This window comes from Stegostoma tigrinum, chromosome 10, assembly GCF_030684315.1.
Source record: "Stegostoma tigrinum isolate sSteTig4 chromosome 10, sSteTig4.hap1, whole genome shotgun sequence".
Taxonomy (NCBI): Eukaryota; Metazoa; Chordata; class Chondrichthyes; order Orectolobiformes; family Stegostomatidae; genus Stegostoma; species Stegostoma tigrinum.
Genome location: NC_081363.1, coordinates 29,614,167 through 29,638,188, shown reverse-complemented (window position 1 = coordinate 29,638,188; position 24,022 = coordinate 29,614,167). Strand labels below are relative to the sequence as shown.

Sequence of the window (24,022 nt, the reverse complement as noted above, 5' to 3'; positions counted from 1 at the left end):
GAGGAGGTGTGGGAGCAGGTGTAGCACTTCGTGCGGTTGCAGGGGAAAGTGTCTGGTGTGGTGGGGTTGGAGGGGAGTGTAGAGCGGATAAGGGAGTCGTGGAGAGAGTGGTCTCTCTGGAAGGAAGACAAGGGTGGGGTTGGAAAAATGTCTTTAGTGGTGGGTTCGGATTGTAGATGGTGGAAGTGTCGGAGGATGATACGTTGTATCCGGAGGTTGGTGGGGTGGTATGTGAGGACTAGGGGGATTCTCTTTTGGCGGTTATTGCGGGGGCAGGCTTTGAGGGATGAGGTGCGGGAAATGTGGGAGACACAGTCGAGGACGTTCTCGACCACTGTTGGGCGGAAGTTGCGGTCCTTGAAGAACGAGGACAACTGAGATGTACGGGAGTGAAATGCCTCATCCTGGGAGCAGATGTGGCAGAGGCGAAGTAATTCGGAATAGGGGATGGAATTTTTGCAGGAAGGTTGGTGGGAGGAGGTGTATTCTAGGTGGCTGTGGGAGTCGGTGGGCTTGAAATGGACATCGGTTTCTTGGTGATTGTCTGAGATGGAGACAGAGGTCCAGGAAGGTGAGGGAAGTGTGGGAGATGGTCCAGGTGAACTTAAGGTTGGGGTGGACTGGAAGGTGTAGGTGAAGTTGATGAACTGTCCGAATTCCTCTTGGGAGCACGAGGCGGCGCCGATACTGTCATCAATGTAACAGAGGAAGAGGTGGGGTTTAGGGCCAGTGTAGGTGCGAAAGAGGGACTGTTCCACGTAACCTACAAAGAGACAGGCATTGCTTGGGCCCATGTGGGTACCCATGGCCACCCCCTTTGTCTGTAGGAAGTGGGAGGAATCGAAACAGAAGTTGTTGAGGATGAGCACGAGTTCGGCTAGGCGGATGAGGGTGTTGGTGGAGGAGTACTGGTCGGGTATGTGGGACAGGAAGAAGCGGAAGGCTTTTAGGCCATCTGCATGTGGAATACACGTGTATAGGGACTGGATGTCCATGGTGAAAATGAAGTGTTGGGGACCGGGGAATTGAAGTTCTGGAGGAGGTGGAGGGCGTGGGTGGTGTCACGGATGTAGGTAGGGAGTTCTTGGACCAAGGGGGAGAAGATGGAATCCAGATATGTGGAGATGAGCTTGGTGGGGCAGGAGCAAGCAGAGACAATAGGTCGACCAGGGCAGGCAGGTTTGTGGATTTTGGGAAGGAGATAGAAGCGGACGATGTGGAGTTCGGGAACAATGAGGTTGGAGGCTGTGAGTGGGAGGTCACCTGAGGTGATGAGATTGTGAATGATTTGCGAGATGATGGTTTGGTGCTCAGGGGTAGGGTCATGATCCGGGGGTGGTAGGAGGAGGTGTCGGAGAGTTGGCGTCTGGCCTCAGCAATGTAAAGGTCAGTGTGCCATACTACAACTGCGCCTCCCTTGTCTGTGGGTTTGATGGTGAGGTTGGGATTGGAGCAGAGGGAGTGGGGGGCTGCATGTTCTGCAGGGGAGAGGTTGGAGTGGGTGAGAGGGGTGGAGAGGTTGAGGTGGTTAATATCTCGACGGCAGTTGGAGATGAAGTGGTCGAGGGAGGGTAAGTGGGTTTTATGCTGTTGAATAAGGGAGAAAGATCAGGTAGAACCAAAGGAAATGTCAGAAATAGGTTAGAAAGTGGGAGACTGAATTCCAAAAATATCATGGCACGAAAGGTAACTGGAGTCATACTAGTATTGGTCCAGAAATAGGTATTGATAGCACAATAAAGGTCTATTCTATCTGAAAGCAAATGCACGAATAAAACGTTACTTATGGGCTCTCATTCGAAAGAGATTAAAATGGAGAGTAGAGTTTATGGTCTGAAGTTATTGAACTCAATGTTGGGTCTAGAAGGCTGTAAAATGCTTAAGTGGAAGGTGAAGTGCTGTTCCTTCAGCTTGCATCAGCAAGAATATGACATTTGGTATTTGATCCAAATTCTGTGCAGTTATATCACTGAAGATTGCAATCCCTGTCATACCTCATGCAAAGACATACCTAAGACATCCTACCTATAACTGAAGGTGACTTGTGGGTTAGGAGTGGTCATAAGCAGGTCAAAGCCTGGGAATACTAGTGAGTAACTCACCTCTTGACTCCTCAAGGCCATCTACAAGGCACAAGTCAGGAGTGTGATGGAATACTCCCCACTTGCCTGGATGACTGCAGTGCCAACAACACTGAAGAAACTTGACACCATCCTGGACGAAGCAGCCGGCTTGATTGGCACTACATCCACAAGGATTCACTCCCTCCATCACTGATGCTCAGTAGCAGCAGTGTGTACTATCTACAAAGACACACTGCATAAATTCACCAATAAAATCCTTAGCAGCTTCCAAACCCATGGCCACTTCCCTCTAGAAGGACAAGGACAGCAGACATTTGGGAATACCACCATCTTCAAGTTCCCCTCCAAGCCACTCACCATCCTGACTTGGAATAATATTGCGGTTCCTTGACTGCTGCTGGGTCAAAATCCTGGGATTCCTTCCCAAATGGCATTGTGGTTCAACCCACAGCAGCGGGACTGCAGCGGTTCAAAAAGGCAGCTCACCACCGCCTTCTCAAGGGTAACTGGGAATGGGCAAGAAATGTTGGCCAGCCAGTGATGCCCACATCCCACAACTGAATTAAAAAAGGATTGGTGTGTGTATATACAAGCTGAATCCTTCAATCACAGTTCCCAATTCTTTTATTGTGAATCTGATAGATGGTTCAGATGGGGCATGGTTTTCAAGCAATTGCTTCTTGAGAGAGTGATTATCCTTTCAACCCTTTGTTTAAGTTAATCACATGATACTTCCTGTGGTTGCGGTCGGCGGACCTTTACAAGTAGCTTCATATTATTTTGTGAGTTTTTAACTTCTGCAAATATGTGGATGCAGTTTCTGCGTAGAAATGTGTTAAATGGGTTTTAAAACACTGACCACTTGCATTGCTGATAGGCAAATGCATACATTTACAAATACTTCATCATGATTTGGGGAGACAGTGGTATATTACATCTCTCTGTGAATAAACCAGAGGCCTATGCTAAATGCTGTGCAGATAGGCATTCAAATCCCACCGAGGTAATTGGTAGAATTCAAATTCAATACTAAAATATAGAATTGAAAGCTCGTCTCGGGAATGGTGATGAGGAAACAATTATCGGTTGCCTTAAAAACCTACCTGGTTCACCGATATGCTTTACGGAAGGAAGCTTGCCATCCTTACCTGATGTGGCCTACGTGCGACTCCGGACCCACAACAATGTGGGTGATTCTCAAAGCCATCTGAAATGTCCTAACAAGCCTCTCAGTTCATGGGCCAGTACAGATGAACAACAAATATTATAGAGTCATACAGCGTGGAAACAGGCCATTCTATCCGACTTGTCCGTACTGACTGGGTTTCCTAAATTAATCTAGTCCCATTTGCATGCATTTGGTCCATATCCCTCTAAACCTTTCCTATCCATCTACCTGTCCAAATATCTTTTAAATTAGGTTGTTGGCTTGGTCACTGAGCTGGCTGGTTATTGTACAGCCATTTCATCACCAGGCTAGGTAACGACATCAGTCCGGCCTGTAATGAAGCGATGTTGTGCTACTCGACTTGGTATTTATGTGATGTGGTCTGATAAGTGTGGGTTGTGTCATTTCCAGTTCGGCGTGGGTTTGTACATGGGGTCTAATTCCACATTTGTTAATATTTGTTAATTGCATTACGGATTGAAAACCAGGCCTCTAGACAACAGCAAGAGGACACAGTCTGCCCTAATACACTGGCCACACTACCCTATATCAAGAGCATATCAGAACGGACGACAAAATTCCCACAACTACTAAGAATTATGGTAGCACACAAACTCACAGCCGGAATACGACAAACACTCACAAGGACCAAAGACACCATACCCATGACTTGCAGACGAATGTAGTTTACAAAATATCTTGCAATGACTGCAAAAAACATTACATTGGTTAGACTAGAAGGAAAGTAGCCATCAGGATACATGGACACCAGCTAGCAGAAAAATGACACAACAAGCTTTCCCGCATCTCAGTGCACTTGGACATGAAGGCCATCAATTTAATTGGGACAATGTGACCATTCTACCTCAAGCCAATCACAGACATGTAGGGAATTCCCAGAGACAGTAGGAACTGCAGATGCTGGAGAATCCGAGATAACAAGGTGTAGAACTGGATGAACACAGCAGGCCAAGCAGCATCTTAGGAGCAGGAAAACTGATGTTTCAGGCCTGGACTCTTCATCAGAAATGGGGGAGGGGAAGAGGGTTCTGAAATAAATAGGGAGGGGGGGAGACGGATTGAAGATGGATAGAAGAGAAGATAGGTGGAGAGGACCTCCCTACCTCCCCGCCTACACTCACTTTTACTGGCTCCATCCCCACCTCTTTCACTTGTCTGTCTCCTCTCTACCTATCTTGTGGAAAGTCTTCTTGGCATTCCCCTCCAACCCCACCACACCTGGCACTTTCCGCTGCAACCGCAGGAAGTGCTACACTTGCCCCCACACCTCCTCCCTCACCCCCATCCCCGGCTGTAAGAAGACATTCCACATCAAGCAGATGTTCACCTGCACATTTGCCAATGTGGTATATTATATCCATTGTACCCGGTGTGGCTACCTCTATATCGGGGAAACGAAGCGGAAGCTTGGGGACCACTTTGCAGAACACCTCCGCACGGATCACAATCAACAACTGCACCTCCCCGTTGCGAACCATTTCAACTCCCGCTTCCATTCCTTAGGCGACATGTCCATCCTGGGCCTTCTGCAGTGCCACAATGATGCTACCCGAAGGTTGCAGGAACAGCAACTCATATTCCGCTTGGGAACCCTGCAGCCCAATGGTATCAATGTGGACTTCACCAGCTTCAAAATCTTCCCTCCCCCCACTGCATCCCAAAACCAGCCCAGTTCATCCCCACCTCTCGAATCTGTTCTCCCTCTCACCTATCCCCTCCTCCCACCTCAAGCTGCACCCTCATTTCCTACCTCCTAACCTCATCCCACCCCCTTGACCTGTCTGTCCTCCCTGGACTGACCTATCCCCTCCCTACCTCCCCACCTACACTCACTTCTACAGGCTCCATCCCTGCCTCTTTAACAGGGATTAACTCTTTAACTTGTCTGTCTCCTCTCCACCTATCTTCTCCTCTATCCATCTTCGATCCGCCTCTCCCTCTCTCCCTTTTTATTTCTGAACTCTCTCCACATCCCCCTCTCTGATGAAGGGTCTTGGCCGAAACATCAGTTTTTGTGCTCCTGAGATGCTGCTTGGCCTGCTGTGTTCATCCAGCTCCACACTTTGTTATCTCGGATTCTCCAGCATCTGCAGTTCCTGTTATCTCTGATACATTGAACTGCCACTTCTATCCACCCTCTGCCATGTTTCTGAAATATCTATGATATCCTAGTCCCATATTCTTACCTGTGCTCAGAGTTCATCTGCCTTACCTGTCAGGCCTCTTGCATTGAAATAAATGCAGTTTAATTCATCAGTCTTCCCTACCATGCTCTTGTCTACCTAGCCCATTGAACTAGCTGTCTGTAACTTCTGCACTTGCCTCAATCTTCCCCTATGTCTCACTCAGTTTAGGGTTTAGAGCCCAGGAAAGAATAAAGAAAAGATGCTGTTGGCAAGATTGACATTTACTGCTCATTTCTAGTTACAGTAGGCATTTTTTTAAATTGAACCACTATGTGGTGAGCACACGTATAACATTGAAGCAAGACAGTGCCTTTTACTCCCAAGCCTGTAGGCTGTTGGCTAACAATTCTCTGCAGTGTGAAGATCAATAATGTTGGCATGGGAATGGAGTCATCCACAACTGTGGCAGACTGGTTAAAGTCAGCATGTCCCTTGCCTAAACTAATGAACCAATTGGGCATTCAATGTCCATCCAACAACTTCATAGATATTTTTTATTCTTGCCTTGTTAGGTATAGGTTTTAAACTGAATTCAAACCCACAAATTCTCATGATGAGATTTGAACTCCGATTCTCTGGATTACTAGCCCAGTAATCTAGCCATTACACCATCATCTTGATGATAATTTATTGCATGCAAGAGAAAATGTGCAACCTTGTGAGCCTCCTCTGCACATGTGCAGAAGAGGTTTTGGTTTTGGTTTGTGCTGGGCAGCAAACACAAACCAATAAAGCCCAACAACAAAATAACCTTTCGTTTCCACTTCCTCCAACTATGTTTTGTATTCATTTCAAGAGGGTTGGTAAGGATTCTCACATTACCACTGGAAATGGGGCCCCTCCAATTATGTTTCGATTTGACAGGTATCAAAAGTAAATTCAAGAAACATTGGAAGTGCACAACAGGTCAATCAAAAATTGAAACTAGAAAAGACAAGTTGGTAATTCTGAAGAGGACTTTTGTCAGCATACTCTAATATAGTATCGTGCCCTAAATATTGCCTTGCCTTTTTTATTCCTGAAAAGGGGCAACGTGCGGTACCCTGATAACAACTATCTACATAAAACATCATTGGGACATGTTTATCAGCTTCCTTCACGTGCCCATACCGTAGTTGAACAATCTCTACGGTTTGTTGCTACTTAACTATATTTTGTGTTATTTGCTGCCTACACAATGTTGTAATATATACGCAGAAATGGAAGCCTCTAAAGCATAATGTTTGTGGCACTATCAGCTGGACACTCTGTAGGGAGGTAACAAATTAAGTTTTATTCACTACTTGGAGGTATCTGAGGGGCAGATAAAGTGACAAATGGGTTGGTGGCATGGGGAGTGAGATGGTTTCCTACTCCCATGGCTCTTACCTGTGTTGAGAACCTCAGTGCCCAATGGAGAGGCAACTGAAGTAATTAACTGCCCTACTAAGAACCACCTTGCCCCAGCCCCCCACCACCATTACATTAGAATTGTAGCAATGTTAAGAGGGAGCCCTCATGTACCTAGCAGTCTCCCAGAGGGTTCCCGAGATTGGGGGTGGCAGATGGGTGAGCAATAGCCCTCAAAACACTCAGTCTGTGTTGTATCCTGGATTGCTTTGGTGACTAAGGAAATTAGGGAGAAATTCTCTTGGGCATTATTTCCTTCTGGGCTCTGGGCTTTCCTGTTTCTTTGCCTGTCTCAGAAGATTACACGCCCACGATGGGCCAGGGAGGAATCTAGCATAATGCTGAGCATGGGACAGGCTTCATGAGCAAACCAGTCATTTCCTGCCCAACTATTTAATGTGTTTGTAAATTAACAATGTGAGGAAGACAATTGAAAGCAAAGATTCTATAGACCATGGAGGCAGGCAATAGCATCAACATAATAATAAATAAAATCTGTTCAAAAAACAAATGTACATTTTTAAAAACATTTGTGCAGCTCCAATCACTAATTGTTTCTTGCTTCTCTTGCTGGACCTTGTGAGCTTTATGAAGCAGTACATTTAACGGAATGAGACTTAATGAATTTTACTGAACTAATTTGTCTAGTAGAGCTCATGCGAGTGAGAGGATAATATACAATACCCAACCAGTTGGTGAATTGTTTGTCTGGAGAAAGGAAACTGAGAATGGTTTCTGGTCAGTAGGGAATGAGCGCTCTGTCCTTGAAATACAGACCCAAAACACAACAATGGGAAATGTAAACAAAATACCTTACTTATAATTTTGATTTTTCTTTTAAGGAAAGGGAACTGTGTTTGTTGTGACTTAGATAAATTCTCAACCGCTCTGACAAGCCTAGTTTTCAGGTCAGATTAAATTACACTGGCTGATTTAAGTGCAACTGCCTCACTGACTAAAATTTAAGTGGTAAAGGTGCCTGCTAGCTTGTGAATATTTATCATCATCTGTAAGTGTGTGCATCAAGTTTAGATGCAAAGAACCATCGAGGGAATTTGCTCCTTAGTGAATGAGATTCACAGTATCATCACTGGGCTGTCCTGTTTGCTCTACCACCTTCCTCTATTATTAAACTTAATGGGAAAACAACGCGATATTTATAGAAAACCGGTCCTGGTGTCAATACAGTTTGCACCATTCCTTGTGAGTTATTGATTTCCGTTGGCAACGTGTCAATTCATCTTTATTTTTGAGTCAGTTTGCCAGGTCATTGATGTGGAACAGACAAAGCTCAAGGAAAAGAAATGTAATGTATTAAAAATAACCAGAAAGCAATCACAGAAAGTTCATGCTTCCAGAAATTGCTGAAAAATAGGTTGCTTTACCACAAGGGTGCAAGTGCCTTTCAAAAATATGTAAACAGACCACAGCAAAAAAATGTTCGATGTTTTTCATTAGACTGCAGCTTAAGTAGGGACCATTCATTTCTCACTACATTTCCATTTATAATTCACATGATGGATCATGTGATATTATTGGGTTTCACACAAAAATAAACAGAATCACAGACTGAGATTGCAAAATACCAAATCAAATTCCTCACTCCAATCCAACAAAAGGAAATTTAATCTATTTGGCTGTTCCCTGGAGTAGGAACCTTAGTCAGAGACTTTTCTTCAGGACTATTTCTCAGTTGTTTCCTGAAATATCAGCTTTTCTCGCACAGCCAATTTTTTTAAGGCCAATATTTGCCAAGTTTTCTGGGTTGACATGGACCATGGAGTTGTCATGTGGTGTTGGTGATGAACCCATCAAAGCTACAGGCACTTTGTTCCAAAGGACTATTTTAGGTAATGCAATAAGGGTTCTTGTGGTGCAGTGGTAGAGTCCCTACTTCTGACTCAGGTGACCCAATTTTAAATCCCATCTGCTCCAAGGTGTCATATCATCTCTGAACAGCTCGATCAGGAAATACTTAACTACAGCAATCAAAGCAAGCCACCTTCATTATGATATTCTCTTCCTTCACTTGCTCTCCAGTGAAAGAAATGTTGCAATGTACCAGCAACCAAGTATACAATTGCAGTCTCAGAAAACAGGAAAGCCCAATCTTGCAGATCATTCTCCGGTTGTGGAGGTAGATCTGCTTTAAACTGGCAAAAGAATTTCAAGACCATCAGCTCAATGAGAAGTTTTTTGGCAATCTTTTATCTAATAGGGAAGGGCAAGAGTCAGGAAAACGGTGTAATGATTGTTCCATGTTTGTAAGCAGTTTTATTTTGTCAAATACATTTCTCTTAATGTGCTCTTTCAGACCCCTTGACAGCCACCTTGTGAAACATGATACCAATAGTTTAAAGAGGGTCATTTAATTAGTAGTCATAGATTAAAACCATACTTTGAAGAGATCTGCATGAGGTTTCCAAAATAGCCTGGACTAGTAGCAAAAATGGTTCTCGAGTCATGTTACAGCCTGATATAAAACAAATCAGATGCACTCTTGTCTAAGTTCAACAAAAGCTGCCAAATGTAGCAGCTTTCAAATGAAGTCATCGAGAAAGGTGAGTGCAAAACTGCTGTAGGATGAGCTTTAATGTTAGTGGTAGTGATGTCGCGGATATGCCCGGCTTATTCTGATCTATACTGCCCCCCACTTGCCTGGTGCAGGTGCACACCCTGGTTGAGGCAACTGAAAAATGTGCTGATTTAAAAATTTGATGTTCCTTTTTATTAATAAACTGTACAATTTCTTCTTAGATCCTGAGGAGCAAGTCCAATGCAATTCAAATGAAAGAGCATTCAAGGAACGCATATTTTCTAGAAAACGCCAAGGAGCAATGCGACGAAAGATTCACCAGGTCAACAATCATAAGTTCATGGCCACGTATCTGCGCCAACCCACATACTGCTCTCACTGCAGAGAATTCATATGGTAGGAAGATCCCGTATTAAGTTACAGGCATTAAAAATAAAATTGTGCTTTCTGTTTAAATGTTGCAGTCCCTAAAAATGAAACACTTGTCAAGGCACCTATATCTGTGACATTTTTAACACAGGAAAACGAAGGACTGTCTTTCAGTGACCTTATAAGGGTGTTCACACACTCATTACCTCATGCTCTTGGGCAAATAACTATCCTTGATGTTGAAGATAACAAAGTGTGGAGCTGGATGAACACAGCAGGCCAAGCAGCATCTAAGGAGCAGGAAAGCTGACGTTTCTGGCCTAGACCCTTCATCAGAAATGTCTAGGCCCAAAATGTCAGCGTTCCTGCCCCTAAGATGCTGCTTGGCCTGCTGTGTTCATGCAGGTCCACACCTTGTTGTCTTGGATTCTCTTATCCTTGATGTTGAAGTTTATTTGCTGCTGCATTTTCCTGCGTTACAAATATAGTTTGTCTTTTATAAGCACTTTGAAAGACAAAATAGTTAATCATGATGTCATTTGAAATTAAATGGCAGATTTATGTAGTGCTTTAGTTGCCCAGATAGCTCTGGCCTAGGGCAGCACTTACCAAACTAAAAGTTAATGAGACCTCATATACCGAAAAAAAAATCAAAACAGCAATAAAGCAGCCTAGCATCATTCACTACATAAATTGATACTTGAGACTAATTAGATTGTGTTTATGTTTTAGGATTGTGCCCTTCAGTTGGAGTAAAACAAAGGGGGTTGCATGACCTGCTCTGGAGTCTGCCAGACAATGTGCTTAAATAATACGATTGTTAGAGATTTTAGGGACATCAGTTTGTTTTACTAGGAAGCAGGTGCGATGGCAACAGCCTAGAGCTGGGGGTCAGTTCGCTCAGCTGGCTGAATAACTGGTTTATGATGCAAGGGACAACAACAGTGGGAGTTCAATTCCTGCCTGAGGTTACCATGAATAACTCTCCTTCTCAATCTCTCCCCTTGTTAAGGTGAGGTGACTCTCTTGTTAAACCACAACCAGTTGTCTCTCTCTAATGAGGAAACAGCCCCATGGTCCTGGTAGAACTATGGCAGCTTTACCTCTTAATTTAAACAGTGAGCCTCCAAGAGAACAGTATTGAGAATGTCAGGTTCTAAGTAGTAGTAATTTAAACTGTCCATTTAATTCCATGATTGAAAATTGGATTCTTTGGACAGATGGTCAGTATCTTTACCCATGTGATTTCCCATGGTGCTATCATGGTGTGTTTTGAGATAAAAGTTCAGAGGAAACCTTTATGATACTCTTTCCCAAAATATCACTGCCACAATTGAAATGGTTTACCAGGTTTAGGGGAAAGACAGAGAGAGAGAGAGAGAGAGAGAGAGAGAGAGAGTGGAAGTCTCTAGTTCTCTGCAGTAGAACATGGGCAGAAGCTAGCACTCAGATTGGGAAGAATAAATTTGTGGCAAGTTGAAGTAAGGGTGAAATCTTTGCCTGGCTACAAATAGAATGACAAGTCTTCAGGAAAATTTCCACATTCGAAGACTGACTTAGAGATAATCTGTCAAAAGAAAATTTCTGAAGTAAGCTCTTGGGAGCTGAGATTTATTTTAGACTGAATGTCATCCTAAAGGAAATTGTAACATGTTCCTGATTGTGGGCTTTCCTGGTTGCGTTAAAAATAAGAATGGGATATTCCATTTTGTTCTTTGAAATGTAAGTTGCTGATAAAACTAGTGTTAAATTAGTAGTACTGTCATTTGTTATAGGAAATGTTATAAAATGTGAAACCTTGATGTATCCTTCTTTCAGCTCTTAACAGTAAATTAAAGTATATTGCCCAAAAGTTATGAGTGTCCCAGCAATCATAACAAATGTTTAAACTTCTCAGATGAAACATCTTGTAACTATGGCAACATGTGATGAAAATCCCGAGCCCTCAGTTAACGAGTTGTCGCTGGATACTAAATCCATCCCCATGGCCGTTGTCCACAAATTTGCTGTGACAAACCTTTGACATATTTATGTTAACAATAGTCCTCTCCTAGCATGCCTTGTTGGAGCCAATGCAGCCAATCAAAATGTATGATAGTGAGGGAGTTCATCTAGTGAATGGCTATTTCTCACCTCCTAAACAATATGAGGCACTAGGAGATAAATGTAATTTTAATTATTTTGAGCCATTTCACTGTTTCTGCATCCTACTTGGGATCATGATCACCAGTTTGGAAATCACTGGTATGTGGGGTCGCTTGGGGGAAAACCCCTTCACCAAGAAGATTAACAGGTCAACATACTGCCTAAGTAATGTGACAGCAGTTAAGAGAATTCAGACTGAAGGAGATATGCCACCAACAAGTGGGTGATTAACAGGATGCCAGGAAAGTGGATGATGCCACAGCGTTTATTCCACCTCTGTAAATGCCCTTAGGAATAAGATGTAGTCAGCTGCCTTCTTGAATGTGTTTCAGAAACCTTCTGGTGCTGTAATAGAGAATGACAAGATTTTAAGACAAAACTCATCCATGGATGTCTTCATCCTAATCAGCCTGCTGTTTGTTTTTATCCACAGGGGAATTTTTGGAAAGCAGGGATACCAGTGTCAAGGTAATCATTGATTTTAATTTAATGAGTCTGATGATATTTATCTGTTGAAGAGTGCACCCTAATCTGTAATCATGCGAAAGTTGTTTCTCAGCCAAGTTCCTCATTCTAAATAAGAGATTCAGCTAAGAACAAAAGATACCTTTATTTAGCTGACCACTTTCAGAATGGCCTAGGAAACTGGGTTTGTGCTCATTTTTACTTTGACCTGAAATTCCTGAAATAAGAAAGCATGGTATTTGTGAAATAAATCAGTCAGTTAATAACTCTGATGATCAGTGTTAACCTACCTGAGTATGGCAATCAACTCATTGAGTTCCAGAGAATTTAGGAACTTTTGGTTGGCATCTGGAGAAAAAGCTTGTTATTTAAAATGAAGTCTCTTTCTCATCTGAGGGTTTTGTTGAACAGCACTCCATTATATGATCTTCACTCTGTCTCATCAATGAAGAACTGTTAGTAATTGCAGATATGAAGATTTTTATTTGAAGAAAAAAATCTCATTGGGCTCACTTAGCATCACTGCTCAATGGTTGATGATTGATAAGTGATTCTTTAATAATATTTATCTCAAGAGGGTTGGAATATAAAAGTGGTGATGTGCTTCTGAGACTTTATAAAGCTCTAGTTAGGCCCCATGCAGAATACTGTGTCCAGTTTTGGGCCCCACACCTCAGGAAGGACATACTAGCCCTGTAGCGTGTCCAGCAGAGATTCACACGGATGATCCCTGGAATGGTTGGTTTAACGTATGCTGAACGGCTAAGGATCCTGGGATTGTACTCATTAGAGTTTAGAAGGTTGAGGGGAGATCTAATAGAAACTTACAAGATAATGTATGGCTTAGAAGGGGTGGACGTTGAGAAGTTGTTTCCGTTAGGCGGGGAGACTAGGACCTGTGGGCAGCTTTAAAATTAGAGGGGGTAAATTTAAAACTGAAATGAGATGACATTTCTTCAGCCAGAGAGTGGTGGGCTTGTGGAATTCATTGCCGCAGAGTGCAGTGGAGGCCGAGACGTTAGATGCCTTCAAGGCAGAGATCGACAAATTCTTGATCTCACAAGGAATCGAGGGCTACGGGGAGAGTGCAGGGAAGTGGAGTTGAAATGCCCATCAGCCATGATTTAAATGGCGGAGTGGACTTGATGGGCTGAATGGCCTTACTTCCACTCCTATGTCTTATGGTCTTATGGTCTAATATTGCCTGGTTTACAACAATTAAACCTTCATTGAGCTAAACAAAACGTTCATAATGCTTTTAAAAAATTGGAAAAAATTATAAGTACTTTCATGAAGAATTGGATCTGTTTGTGATAGGCAAGACTGCTATTTAAATGGCTGATGATTTATAGCATTAATCCTCGCTCCTGTTTATCTCACAGTGTGTACGTGTGTGGTTCACAAACGCTGTCACCAGTTAATTGTCACAGCATGCCCAAGAATAAAGAAGGACAAAAAAGAGGAGGTACAGGCAGCGCTGAATTCCTGTGTTTGTTTAACAATATTTTGGTCTGGTATAATTGTCTATATGTCCTTGTAGTGCCACCTTGAATGTGTGAGATTTCCAATTGTGTTTTAGCAGCATTTGCAAAACATATCTGTGTACTGGAAAGGTAAAGATCTAAACCAGGTGAAATGTCCCAGGCTTGGAATTCTGCAGCAAGTAACTCATCTCCTGTCTCCCCAAAACCTGTCTCCAAGGCACGCGCCAGGAGTCTGACAAAATACTATCATTCACCTGGATGAGGATAGCTCCCACAAAACTGAAGAAAATCAGAACAACAAATCAGCTTGCTTGATTAGCACCCCATCTAACATGTTTGATATTCATTCCCTGCAGCACTGACACCCAATAGCAGCAGTTTGTGCTGTCTCCAAGATACATTGCAGAAATTAACCGAGGTCCCATAGACAGCATCTTCAAAACCAATATCCACTTCTATCTCGCAGGCCAAGGGCAGCAGAATCCTGGGAACACCACCACCTGGAAGTTCCCCTCCAAGCCACTCACCATCCTGACTTGGGAATGTTTTGCTGGGCTTTTTTTTTCACAATCACTGTGTCAAAATCCTGGAAATCCCTCCCTGACAGCACTGTGGGTGTTAACTACATCCAAAAGATTGCAATGGTTCAGGAAGGCAGCTCCCCACCTCCAAGGCAACTAGGAGCTTGGCAACATCCCATAAACAAATATCGTTGTTTCCATGTGTCAATCAGAAACATCCTGGTGCAGCTGCTGCTTTGTTGCAGGCCATTCAGCATTGATGTCATATATTTGGATGAACACAAATATTTTGTCAAAAAGTTCATTCAGAAATTGAAAATGAAAGTCATTCACCTCTATTGGAGATATGAAATGTGAAATGTGGTGTGACTACAGTGGAGCAGCCTGTAGCAGGGAGCACCCCTAGCTAGGGCACTGATCCCCCAGCCCTGAAAGGCTGCCATCACAGGGCTCAACCATGCCCTGTCCTCTCCTGCTCTGAGAAGCTGGGCACCTCATATTCCACCTCTGGAGCCTGCAGCCCGATGGCCTAGACACGGATTTCACCAGTTTTAAAATCTCCCCGCACCGCCGCCCCCCCCCGACCCCAGCCTCATCCCATGACCAACCCTTCCTGTCATCCCCATTGACCTGACACAATCTGCCCGTCTTCTCACCCATCTATCCGCCGCTCCCACCTCACTGACCAACCCCCACCACTCCCCACCTGCGCACAAATTTTGCCATCCTACCTAGTGCTCCCAGGCCTACCCCTCCTTTGTCTATTAATTTCTGAGCTACCTTCTCTCTCCCCCATTTCTGAAGAAGGTCTAGGCCCGAAACGTCAGCCTTCCTGCTCCTCTGATGCTGCCTGGCCTGCTGTGTTCGTCCAGCTCCACACTGTGTTATTACCAACTGGAAAATCCTGGTTGGCTTCCATTAATGCATTGACAAACTTTAATACATCCTCTCTAATGAGTGTGATTGGCTGCCCATCAGCATCGCACTATGTGGCCAACAAGCCCCTGACATTAGGCTGTAATCTCTGCAGCCCTCTACCTTATCTCTATGGCCCAGGGGCATAATTGAATCAGGAAACTGGCATCTCCAGCTAATTGCATCTCAGCAATCCATCCCATACCTCTCCCTGAGGTGGCAGAGTTCAAAACTTGAGGCGCATAATTTTAAGGTGAGAGCAAAAAGATTTAAAAGGGGCCTGAGGGGGCAACTTTTTGACACAGAGGGAGGTTTGTCTGTGGAATGAACTGCCAGAGGAAATGGTAGATGCTGGTACATCTACAACATTTAAAAGACATTTGAACAGGTTTCATGAATAGGAAAGGTTTAGACGGATACGGGCCAAACACCGGCAAATGGGATTGGTCTAATTTGGGAAGCTTGGTCAGCATGGAGTAGTTGTTTCTACAATATGAATGTGGGCTGTGTAGCCATTGCCATTTGTTTCGCTAACAGCCCGCATCAAAGTTATCCTGTGGGAGTGCCGAGGGAGCAGAATTGCTCCCAATCAGAAATTATCTGCACACAAGATTAGGTTCCTCTCCCGAAGTCACAATGTTATTTGTGAGAGATTTCAAATCTTCAAGTCTCTTTTTTTGCTCCATGCTAACTTTCAGCCAAATAATGTGACAGTGCCCCCTGGTGGCAGGAGATGGGAATAGGAATATTTCATTTACTTACAGCATGGAAATAGACCTTTCAGTCCAACTCATCCATGCTAACCAGATATCCTAAACTAATATAGTCCCATTTGCCAGCACTTGGCCCGTATTCCTCCAAACCCTTCCTATTCATGTACACATCCAGATGCCTTTTAAATGTTGTAATTGTACCAGCCGCCACCACTTCCTCTGGCAGCTCATTCCATACTCACACCACCTTCTGTGTGAACAAGTTTCCCCTTAGGTCCCTTTTAAATCTTTCCCTTCCCAGCTTAAACCTGGACCTCTAGGTTTGGACTTCCCTGCCCTGGAGAAAAGATCTTGGCTATTCACCTTATCCACATGATTTTGTAAACATCAATGCGGTCATCCCTCAGCCTCCAATGCTCCAGGGAAAATGATCCCAGCCTGTTCAACCTCTCTCTATAGCTCAAACCGTCTAATCCTGGCATCATCCTTTTCAATCTTTTCTGAACCCTTTCAAGTTTCACAATTGAGGGTGGCATGGTGGCTCAACGGTTAGCACTGCTGCCTCATTGCACCAGGGACCCAAGTTCACTTCTGACTTCTTTATATTCATTCAGGGGATGAGGACATTGCTGGCCAGGCAGCATTTATTGTCCATCCCTAATTGCCCAGAGGGCAGTTAAGGATCAACCACATTGCTGTGGGTCTGGAGTCACAGGTAGGCCAGACCAGGTACGGATGGCACTTTCCTTCCAGAAAGAACCAGATGGGTTTTCCTGATGATTGACAATGGATTAATGGTCACCATTAGACTTATTGAATTTGAATGCCACCATCTGCCGTGGTGGGATTCAAACCCAGGTTCCCAGAATATTACCTGGGTCTCTGGATTAATAGTCCAGCAGTAGTACCACTATGCCATTGCCTCCCCCACACTGTCTTGTGGAATCTGCACATTCTCCCAGTGTCTATTTGGGTTTCCTTTGGGTGCTCCAGTTTCCTCCCACAGGACAACGATGTGTAAACTTAGGTGGATTGCCCATCCTAAATTGCCCATAATGTCCAGGGATATGTGGGTTAGGCACAACAGCGATGGGAAATGTAGGATTATAGGCATAGGGAAGAGGTTGTGGGTCTGGGTGGGATTCTGTTCTGAGCGTTGGTGTGGACTTGTTGGGCCAAATGGCCTGTTTCCACACTATAAGGATTCTATTCAATTCAATATCTTTCCTATAGCAGGGAGACCAGAAATGAATGCAATGTTCCAAATGTGGGCTAACCAATGTCCTGTTCAGCCATAACATGACATCCCACCTCTTATACTCACGACATTGACCAATGAAGGCAAGCGTACCGAATGCCGCCTTTACTACCCTGTCTACCTGGGACTCTATCTTCAAGGAATTATGAACCTGTACCTCAAGGTGTCTTTGTTTGGCAACACTCCTCAGGGCCTTAGCACTACAGTTATAAGTCTGCCCTGATTTGCCTTACTGAAATGCAGCACCTCTCTTCATCTAAATTAAACTCCTTCAATCACTCCTTGGCCCATTTGCCCATCTGATCAAGCCTCTTCTAATCATTGAGTCGTAGAGCTGTACAACATGAAAACCAACCCTTCCGTCAAAGTTATCCATTCCAACCAGATTTACTAAATTAATTTAGTCCCATTTGACAGTGTTTTGGCCCATATCTCTCAAACCCTTCCTATTCATGTACCCATCAAATGACTTTTGAATGTTGTAATTTTACCGGCCTCCCCCAATTCCTCTGGCAGCTCATTCTACTCACGCACCACCCTCTGAGTGAAAAAGTCACCCCTTAAGTCCCTCATAAGTCTTTCCTCTCTTACCTTAAACTTATGCCCTCAGCCTGGGGAAAAGAGCTTAGCTATTTACCATATCCATGGCTGCAATGTCAAAAGTCACACAACACTAGGTTATAGTCCAACAGAATTATTTGAAATCACAAGCTTTCGGAGTGTGGCCCCTTCATCAGGTGAAGTGAGAAAGAAGCACACAGAACACAGGATTTATGGATGGAGAGATCAAGGGCAAAGAGATCAAAAGGTTATACAAATGTTGTGAGTGGAGTGTTGAATAATAAGCCCCTGCAGGTGATCTGAAGTGTTAGATGGTGTGAGTAAAGAGTCAACAGCTGAATTACAAGCGAAGGGATGACCTATAATCTGATTAAGTGAGGCAGATAATTACAAAAGAAATAAAAATAAGATGGAGCTGGAGACAAACTAAATGACTGGAAAAAGTTGATAGGTATAAGAGTCACATGCTGAGGGTCTGACCAAAGTAATCCAAAACCGTACAAATTAATTAAGGTAGAGGGATCATAACAGTTTATTCAGCTGATGGTGACAAAACAGGAACATAAGGAAGATTTTACAGATACAGAACAGTGTGGTGGAATCTCATGTAGCACAACATGAACCCAATACCATGGTTGAGGCCGTCTTCATGGGTACAGAACATGGTTATCAGTTTCTGCACAGTGATTCTGTGTTGCTGTGTATCTCGAAGACTGCCTTGGAGGACGCTTACCTGAAGATCGGAGGCCGAATGTCCTTGACCACTAAAGTGTTCCCCAACTGGGAAGGAACATCCCAGTCCGGCGATTGTTGTGCAGTATCCATTCATCCATTGTCGTACCGTCTGCATGTCTTGCCAATTTACCATGCCTCAGGGCATCCTTGCCTGCACCATATGAGGTAGGCATGTTGGCCAAGTCACATGACTATCTGCCGTGTGTATGGTGGGTGGTGTTGCCATGTGTGATGGTAGTATCCATGCTGATGATCTGACGTGCCTTGCAGAGGTTGCTGAGGCAGGATTGTGTGGTGTTGTGGTCAATGTTCTCCTGAAGGCTGGGTGGTTCGCTGCGAATGATGGTCTGTTTAAGGTTTGGTGGTTATTTGAAGGCGAGACCTGGAGGTGGAGGGAAGATCTTGGTGAGGTGCCCATCGTCATCAATAATGTAGTGAAGGTTGCAAAGAGCATGACCACTCCTGTAAGTACAGGACAATGAAGGGTCTTCTATCAGTCATAACCTGTGTCTGTCTTCTGAGGAAGCCATTGTGGTTTTTCACTGTGGCATGTTGGAACAGGTGATCAATGAGTTGAGCACCGTATCCTGTTCTTATGAGGGTCTACTTCAAAATATTTAGCTGTCCATCACATTCCTCCTCATCTGAGCAGATCCTGTGAATGCACAGGATTTGTATGTAAGGGATGGCTTCTTTAATATGTTTTGAGTGGAAGCTAAAGAATTGCAGCATTGTGAGGTTATCTGTGGACTTGCAGTAGAGTGAGGTACTGTAGCGTCCATCCCTGATGGAGATGCATGTGTCCAAGAATGAGACTGATTCTGAAGAGTAGTCCGTGGTGAGCCTTGATATTGCTATGTAGTTATTTCAGTGATTAAAGTTTTCCAGAAGACTTGTAGCTTGGGTTGTGGATGAGGCTGTGGACATGTTCGCCGAGCTGGTGGATTTGATTGCAAACATTTTATCACCCTGCTAGGTAACATCGTCAGTGCACCTCCAGTGAAGCGTCAGTGTTCTGCCCCGCTTGTTATGTATAGGCCTTGTTTTGATGGGCTGGATGGTATTACTTCTGGTTTTGTTACTCTGTGGTTTGTACACAGGGCCTAATTCAGTATGTTTGTTGATGGAGTTCCAGTTGGAATACCAGACCTCCAGGAATTCCGTGGTATCTCTCTGTTTGGCTTGTGCAATTATTGTTGTATTGTCCCAGTCGAATTTGTGTCCGTCATTATCCTGTGTAGTGAGACAAGTGTGTCTCTTGGTGGCTGGTTGGTGTTCATGTATCCATATAGTCAACTTTCTTCCAGTTTGGCCTCTGCAGTGTTTCTCACGTGGTAAATTGCCAATTTACCATGCCTCAGGGCATCCTTGCCTGCATCATATGAGGTAGACATGTTGGCCGAGTCACATGACTATCTCGCATGGTGTTAACCCCGTTTTGCTGGTTTTGGATATGGGATCCTTTACATTCATCAGTAGCTGTAGTAGGGTCGTTGTTGGTTTGTGGGCTACCCGTGTATAGTCTTCTGCTCATCTCTGATATGTCCTAGATGTATGGTAGGGTGATTAGAGCATCTACAGGCTCCATCTTCACCCCTTTACCTCGTCTATCTTCTCCTCTATCCATCTTCAATCCGCCTCCCCCTCTCTCCCTTTCTATTTCAGAACCTTCTCCCCATCCTCCTTTTCTGATGAGGGGTCTAGGCCCAAAATGTCAGCTTTTGTGCTCCTAAGATGCTGCTTGGCCTGCTGTGTTCATCCAGCTCCAACCTTTGTCATCTGGCTGTGTTGTGTCTTCCTCTTGTGGTCTGTCTCGGGACACTATTTAAACAAGCCACAACACATCAAGACACTGTTTAAACGAGTCACAACACATTGCAACAACTCAGAACAACGCAAAGCAGAACAGGAGCACTTGCAGAGTCTTCAAAAGAAATGGATACCTGAAAAGCACAATCCATCATTACTGCAGAGACAATGGGAACTGCAAATGCTGGAGAATCCAAGATAAAAAAGTGTGGAGCTGGATGAACACAGCAGGCCAAGCAGCATCTCAGGAGCACAAAAGCTGACATTTCGGGCCTAGACCCTTCATCAGAAAAGGGGATGGGGTGAGGGTTCTGGAATAAATAGGGAGGTGGTGGGGGTGGACTGAAGATGGAGAGAAAAGAAGATAGGTGAAGAGGAGAGTATAGGTGGGGAGGTAGGGAGGGGATAGGTCAGTCCAGGGAAGACGGACATTTCAAGGAGGTGGGATGAGGTTAGTAGGTGGGAAATGGAGGTGCAGTTTGAGGTGGGAGGAAGGGATAGGTGAAAGGAAGAACAGGTTAGGGAGGCAGGGACAGGCTGGGCTGGTTTTGGGATGCAGTGGTGGGAGGGGATGAGCTGAGCTGGTTGTGTGATGCAGTGGGGGGAGTGAACGAACTGGGCTGGTTTTGGGATGCGGTGGGAGAAGGGGAGATTTTGAAGATCCCACAGCTACCTAGAATACACGTCCTCCCACCCACCCTCCTGCAAAAATTCCATCCCCTATTCCCAATTCCTCCGCCTACGCCGCTTCTGCTCCCAGGATGAGGCATTCCACTCCCGCACATCCCAGATGTCGAAGTTCTTCAAGGACCGCAACTTTCCCCCCGCAGTGGTCGAGAACCCCCTTGACCGCGTCTCCCACATTTCCCGCAACCAATCCCTCACACCCCGCCCCCGCCACAACCACCCAAAGAGGATCCCCCTCATTCTCACATACCACCCCACCAACCTCCGGATACAACGCATCATCCTCTGACACTTTCGCCATCTACAATCCGACCCCACCACCCAAGACATTTTTCCATCCCCACCCTTGTCTGCTTTCCAGAGAGACCACTCTCTCTGTGACTCCCTTGTCCGCTTCACACTGCCCTCCAACTCCACCAGACCTGGCACCTTCCCCTGCAACCGCAGGAAGTGCTACACTTGCCCCCACACCTCCTCCCTCACCCCTATCCCAGGCCCCAAGATGATTTTCCATATTAAGCAGATGTTCACCTGCACATCTGCCAATGTGGTATATTGTATCCATTGTACCCGGTTTGGCTTCCTCTACATTGGGGAAACCATGCGGAGGCTTGGGGACCACTTTGCAGAACACCTCCGCTCGGTTCGCAATAAACAACTGCACCTCCCAGTCGCAAACCATTTTAACTGCCCCTCCCATTCTTTAGATGACATGTCCATCATGGACCTCCTGCAGTGCCACAATGATGCCACCCAAAGATTGCAGGAACAGCAACTCATATTCCGCTTGGGAACCCCGCAGCCCAATGGTATCAATGTGGACTTCACCAGCTTCAAAATCTCCCCTTCCCCCACCGCATCCCAAAATCTGCCCAGTTTGTCCCCTCCCCCCACTGCATCACGCAACCAGCCCAGCCTGTCTCTGCCTCCCTAACCTGTTCTTCCTCTCACCCATCCCCTCCTCCCACTTCAAGCCGCACCTCCATTTCCCACCTACTAACCTCATCCCACCTCCTTGACCTGTCCGTCTTCCCCGGACTGACCTATCCCCTCCCTACCTCCCCACCTATACTCTCCTCTCCACCTATCTTCTTTTCTCTCCATCTTCGGTCCGCCTCCCCCTCTCTCCCTATTTATTCCAGAACCCTCTCCCCATCCCCCTCTCTGATGAAGGGTCTAGGCCCGAAACGTCAGCTTTTGTGCTCCTAAGATGCTGCTTGGCCTGCTGTGTTCATCCAGCTTCACACTTTATTACCTCAGAGACAGACTGTTTGAATGATTCCTCGCCATGATTCCAAAGGAAGAAAATGTTATCAATGTACCTGGTGTGTACCATTGGTCAGAGGGCCTGCACAGTGAAGAAGTCTTACTCAGACCAGTTTAGTTAGCCCCTCAGCACGTGACGGTTATAATTGGTTATTCCAATTATTTGGTTTGTCTCCGGCACCACCGTAGTTTTAAATTTTTATAATTATCTCTCTCCCTCATTTAATTGGATTATAGGTCTTCCCTTCACTTGTTATTCAGCTGTTGACACTTTACTCACATGTCTAACAATTTGGATGACCAGATTAGACTTTGTTGTTTGACACTCCACTCACACCATTTGTATAATCTTTTGATCTCTTTGCTCTTGATCTCTCTAAGCATAAATTCTGTGTCTATGAGCTTCTTTCTCACTTCACCTGACGAAGGGGGTAAGCTCCTAAAGCTTATGATTTCAAGTAAATCTGTTGGACTATAACCTGGTGTCATGTGACTTCCAACTTTGTTCCACCCCAGTCTGACACAGGCTGACACCTCCACATCATGCTCCTAATGATTTCATAAGGTCACACTGCAGCCTCCGACACTCCAGGGAAAATAGCCCCAGCCTATTCAGCCTCTCCCTGAAGTTTAAACCCTCCAACCTTGGCAACATCCTTGTAAATCTTTCCTGAACCCTTTCAACTCAGCAATTTTGGAACCAGGGAAATCCACATCGGAATTATGTGAAGATGACTGGCAGAGGCCTGTGACTTTGGTTTAACCCTTGATGAGATGCTGAGAGACCGTTTGGTATGTGGAATTAATGATGTAATGGTGCAAAAGTGTCTACTAGCTGAATCCCAGTTGGACTTCGAACATGCACTACAATTGGCTTTATCATTGGAAAATGCAACAAGTTGGGTATTTGAGTTACAGGATATTCCAATGGAAGTTGTCACCCTCTCCAGCCTGAATGAGCTTGGGGAACGCTAGTGTGTGAAGGCAATTGCATAGCCTCACTCGGGACATATCCTAAACAACAGGACTCTAGTTCAACCTATAGGAAAACCCCAAAACAAAGCCAAGCCTCAGCCAAATGGTTAAAATTTTCCTTCAGGGTCCAGGTCAGCAAGTTACTATAGTTGCTGCTGGTATGCAGACCTGAAACTGCAATAGTCCCCTTAGATCTATACTGAGTAAAGGAACACCTAGGCCGATATCCAGGAGAGTGCACACTCTGGAAAATACACCTACACCTGATTTGGAACAGTCAAATCACAACCGATCAAAATGAACATCTGATTTAATGGTCACCTGGTTCTACTGGAGGCCGATACCGATGTGGTTGTTTCAGCCATCGCAGAATCATTCTCTAATAAAATTCGCTCTCAACTTCAACCCTTAAACTTGTGCGAGGCCTAGATTGAGAACCGATATCAGAGAATCTTTACAGATTAAAAGTATAATTTCAATTCCAGTCTCTTATGACGAGCAGCTCGTTCAGTTATTGCTGACTGTAAGTCCCAAGCACTAACTCTCTTTGGACATGCATGCAGGCAACTTCATTTCATTAGGAAAATAATCTGATCGCTCCTATTTTAGTCAAAAATGGATAGCCTCACACTTGTTTCCATTGAACTCCATCTACTGCCAGTTTTGCCCATTCACTTAGTCGACCAACATCCGTTTGTATTTGATGCTATCATGTACACACCTACAATGCCACTA

At 44.7% G+C, this 24,022-nt stretch overlaps 1 protein-coding gene across 2 annotated transcripts in view; it reads left to right on the top strand.

Moving 5' to 3' along the window:
- prkcha (protein kinase C, eta, a) overlaps positions 1-24,022 on the top strand; it is a 239,013-nt gene that overhangs the window by 115,646 nt on the left and 99,345 nt on the right. For both annotated transcript variants that reach the window (XR_007248298.2, XM_048538173.2), the window contains exons 3-5: positions 9,606-9,780; positions 12,332-12,366; positions 13,746-13,828. Coding sequence is in view for 1 of the 2 variants with exons in the window: in XM_048538173.2 (XP_048394130.2) it covers positions 9,606-9,780; positions 12,332-12,366; positions 13,746-13,828 (293 nt within the window). In the remaining variant the exon portion in view is untranslated. The remainder of the gene's footprint in view (positions 1-9,605; positions 9,781-12,331; positions 12,367-13,745; positions 13,829-24,022) is intronic.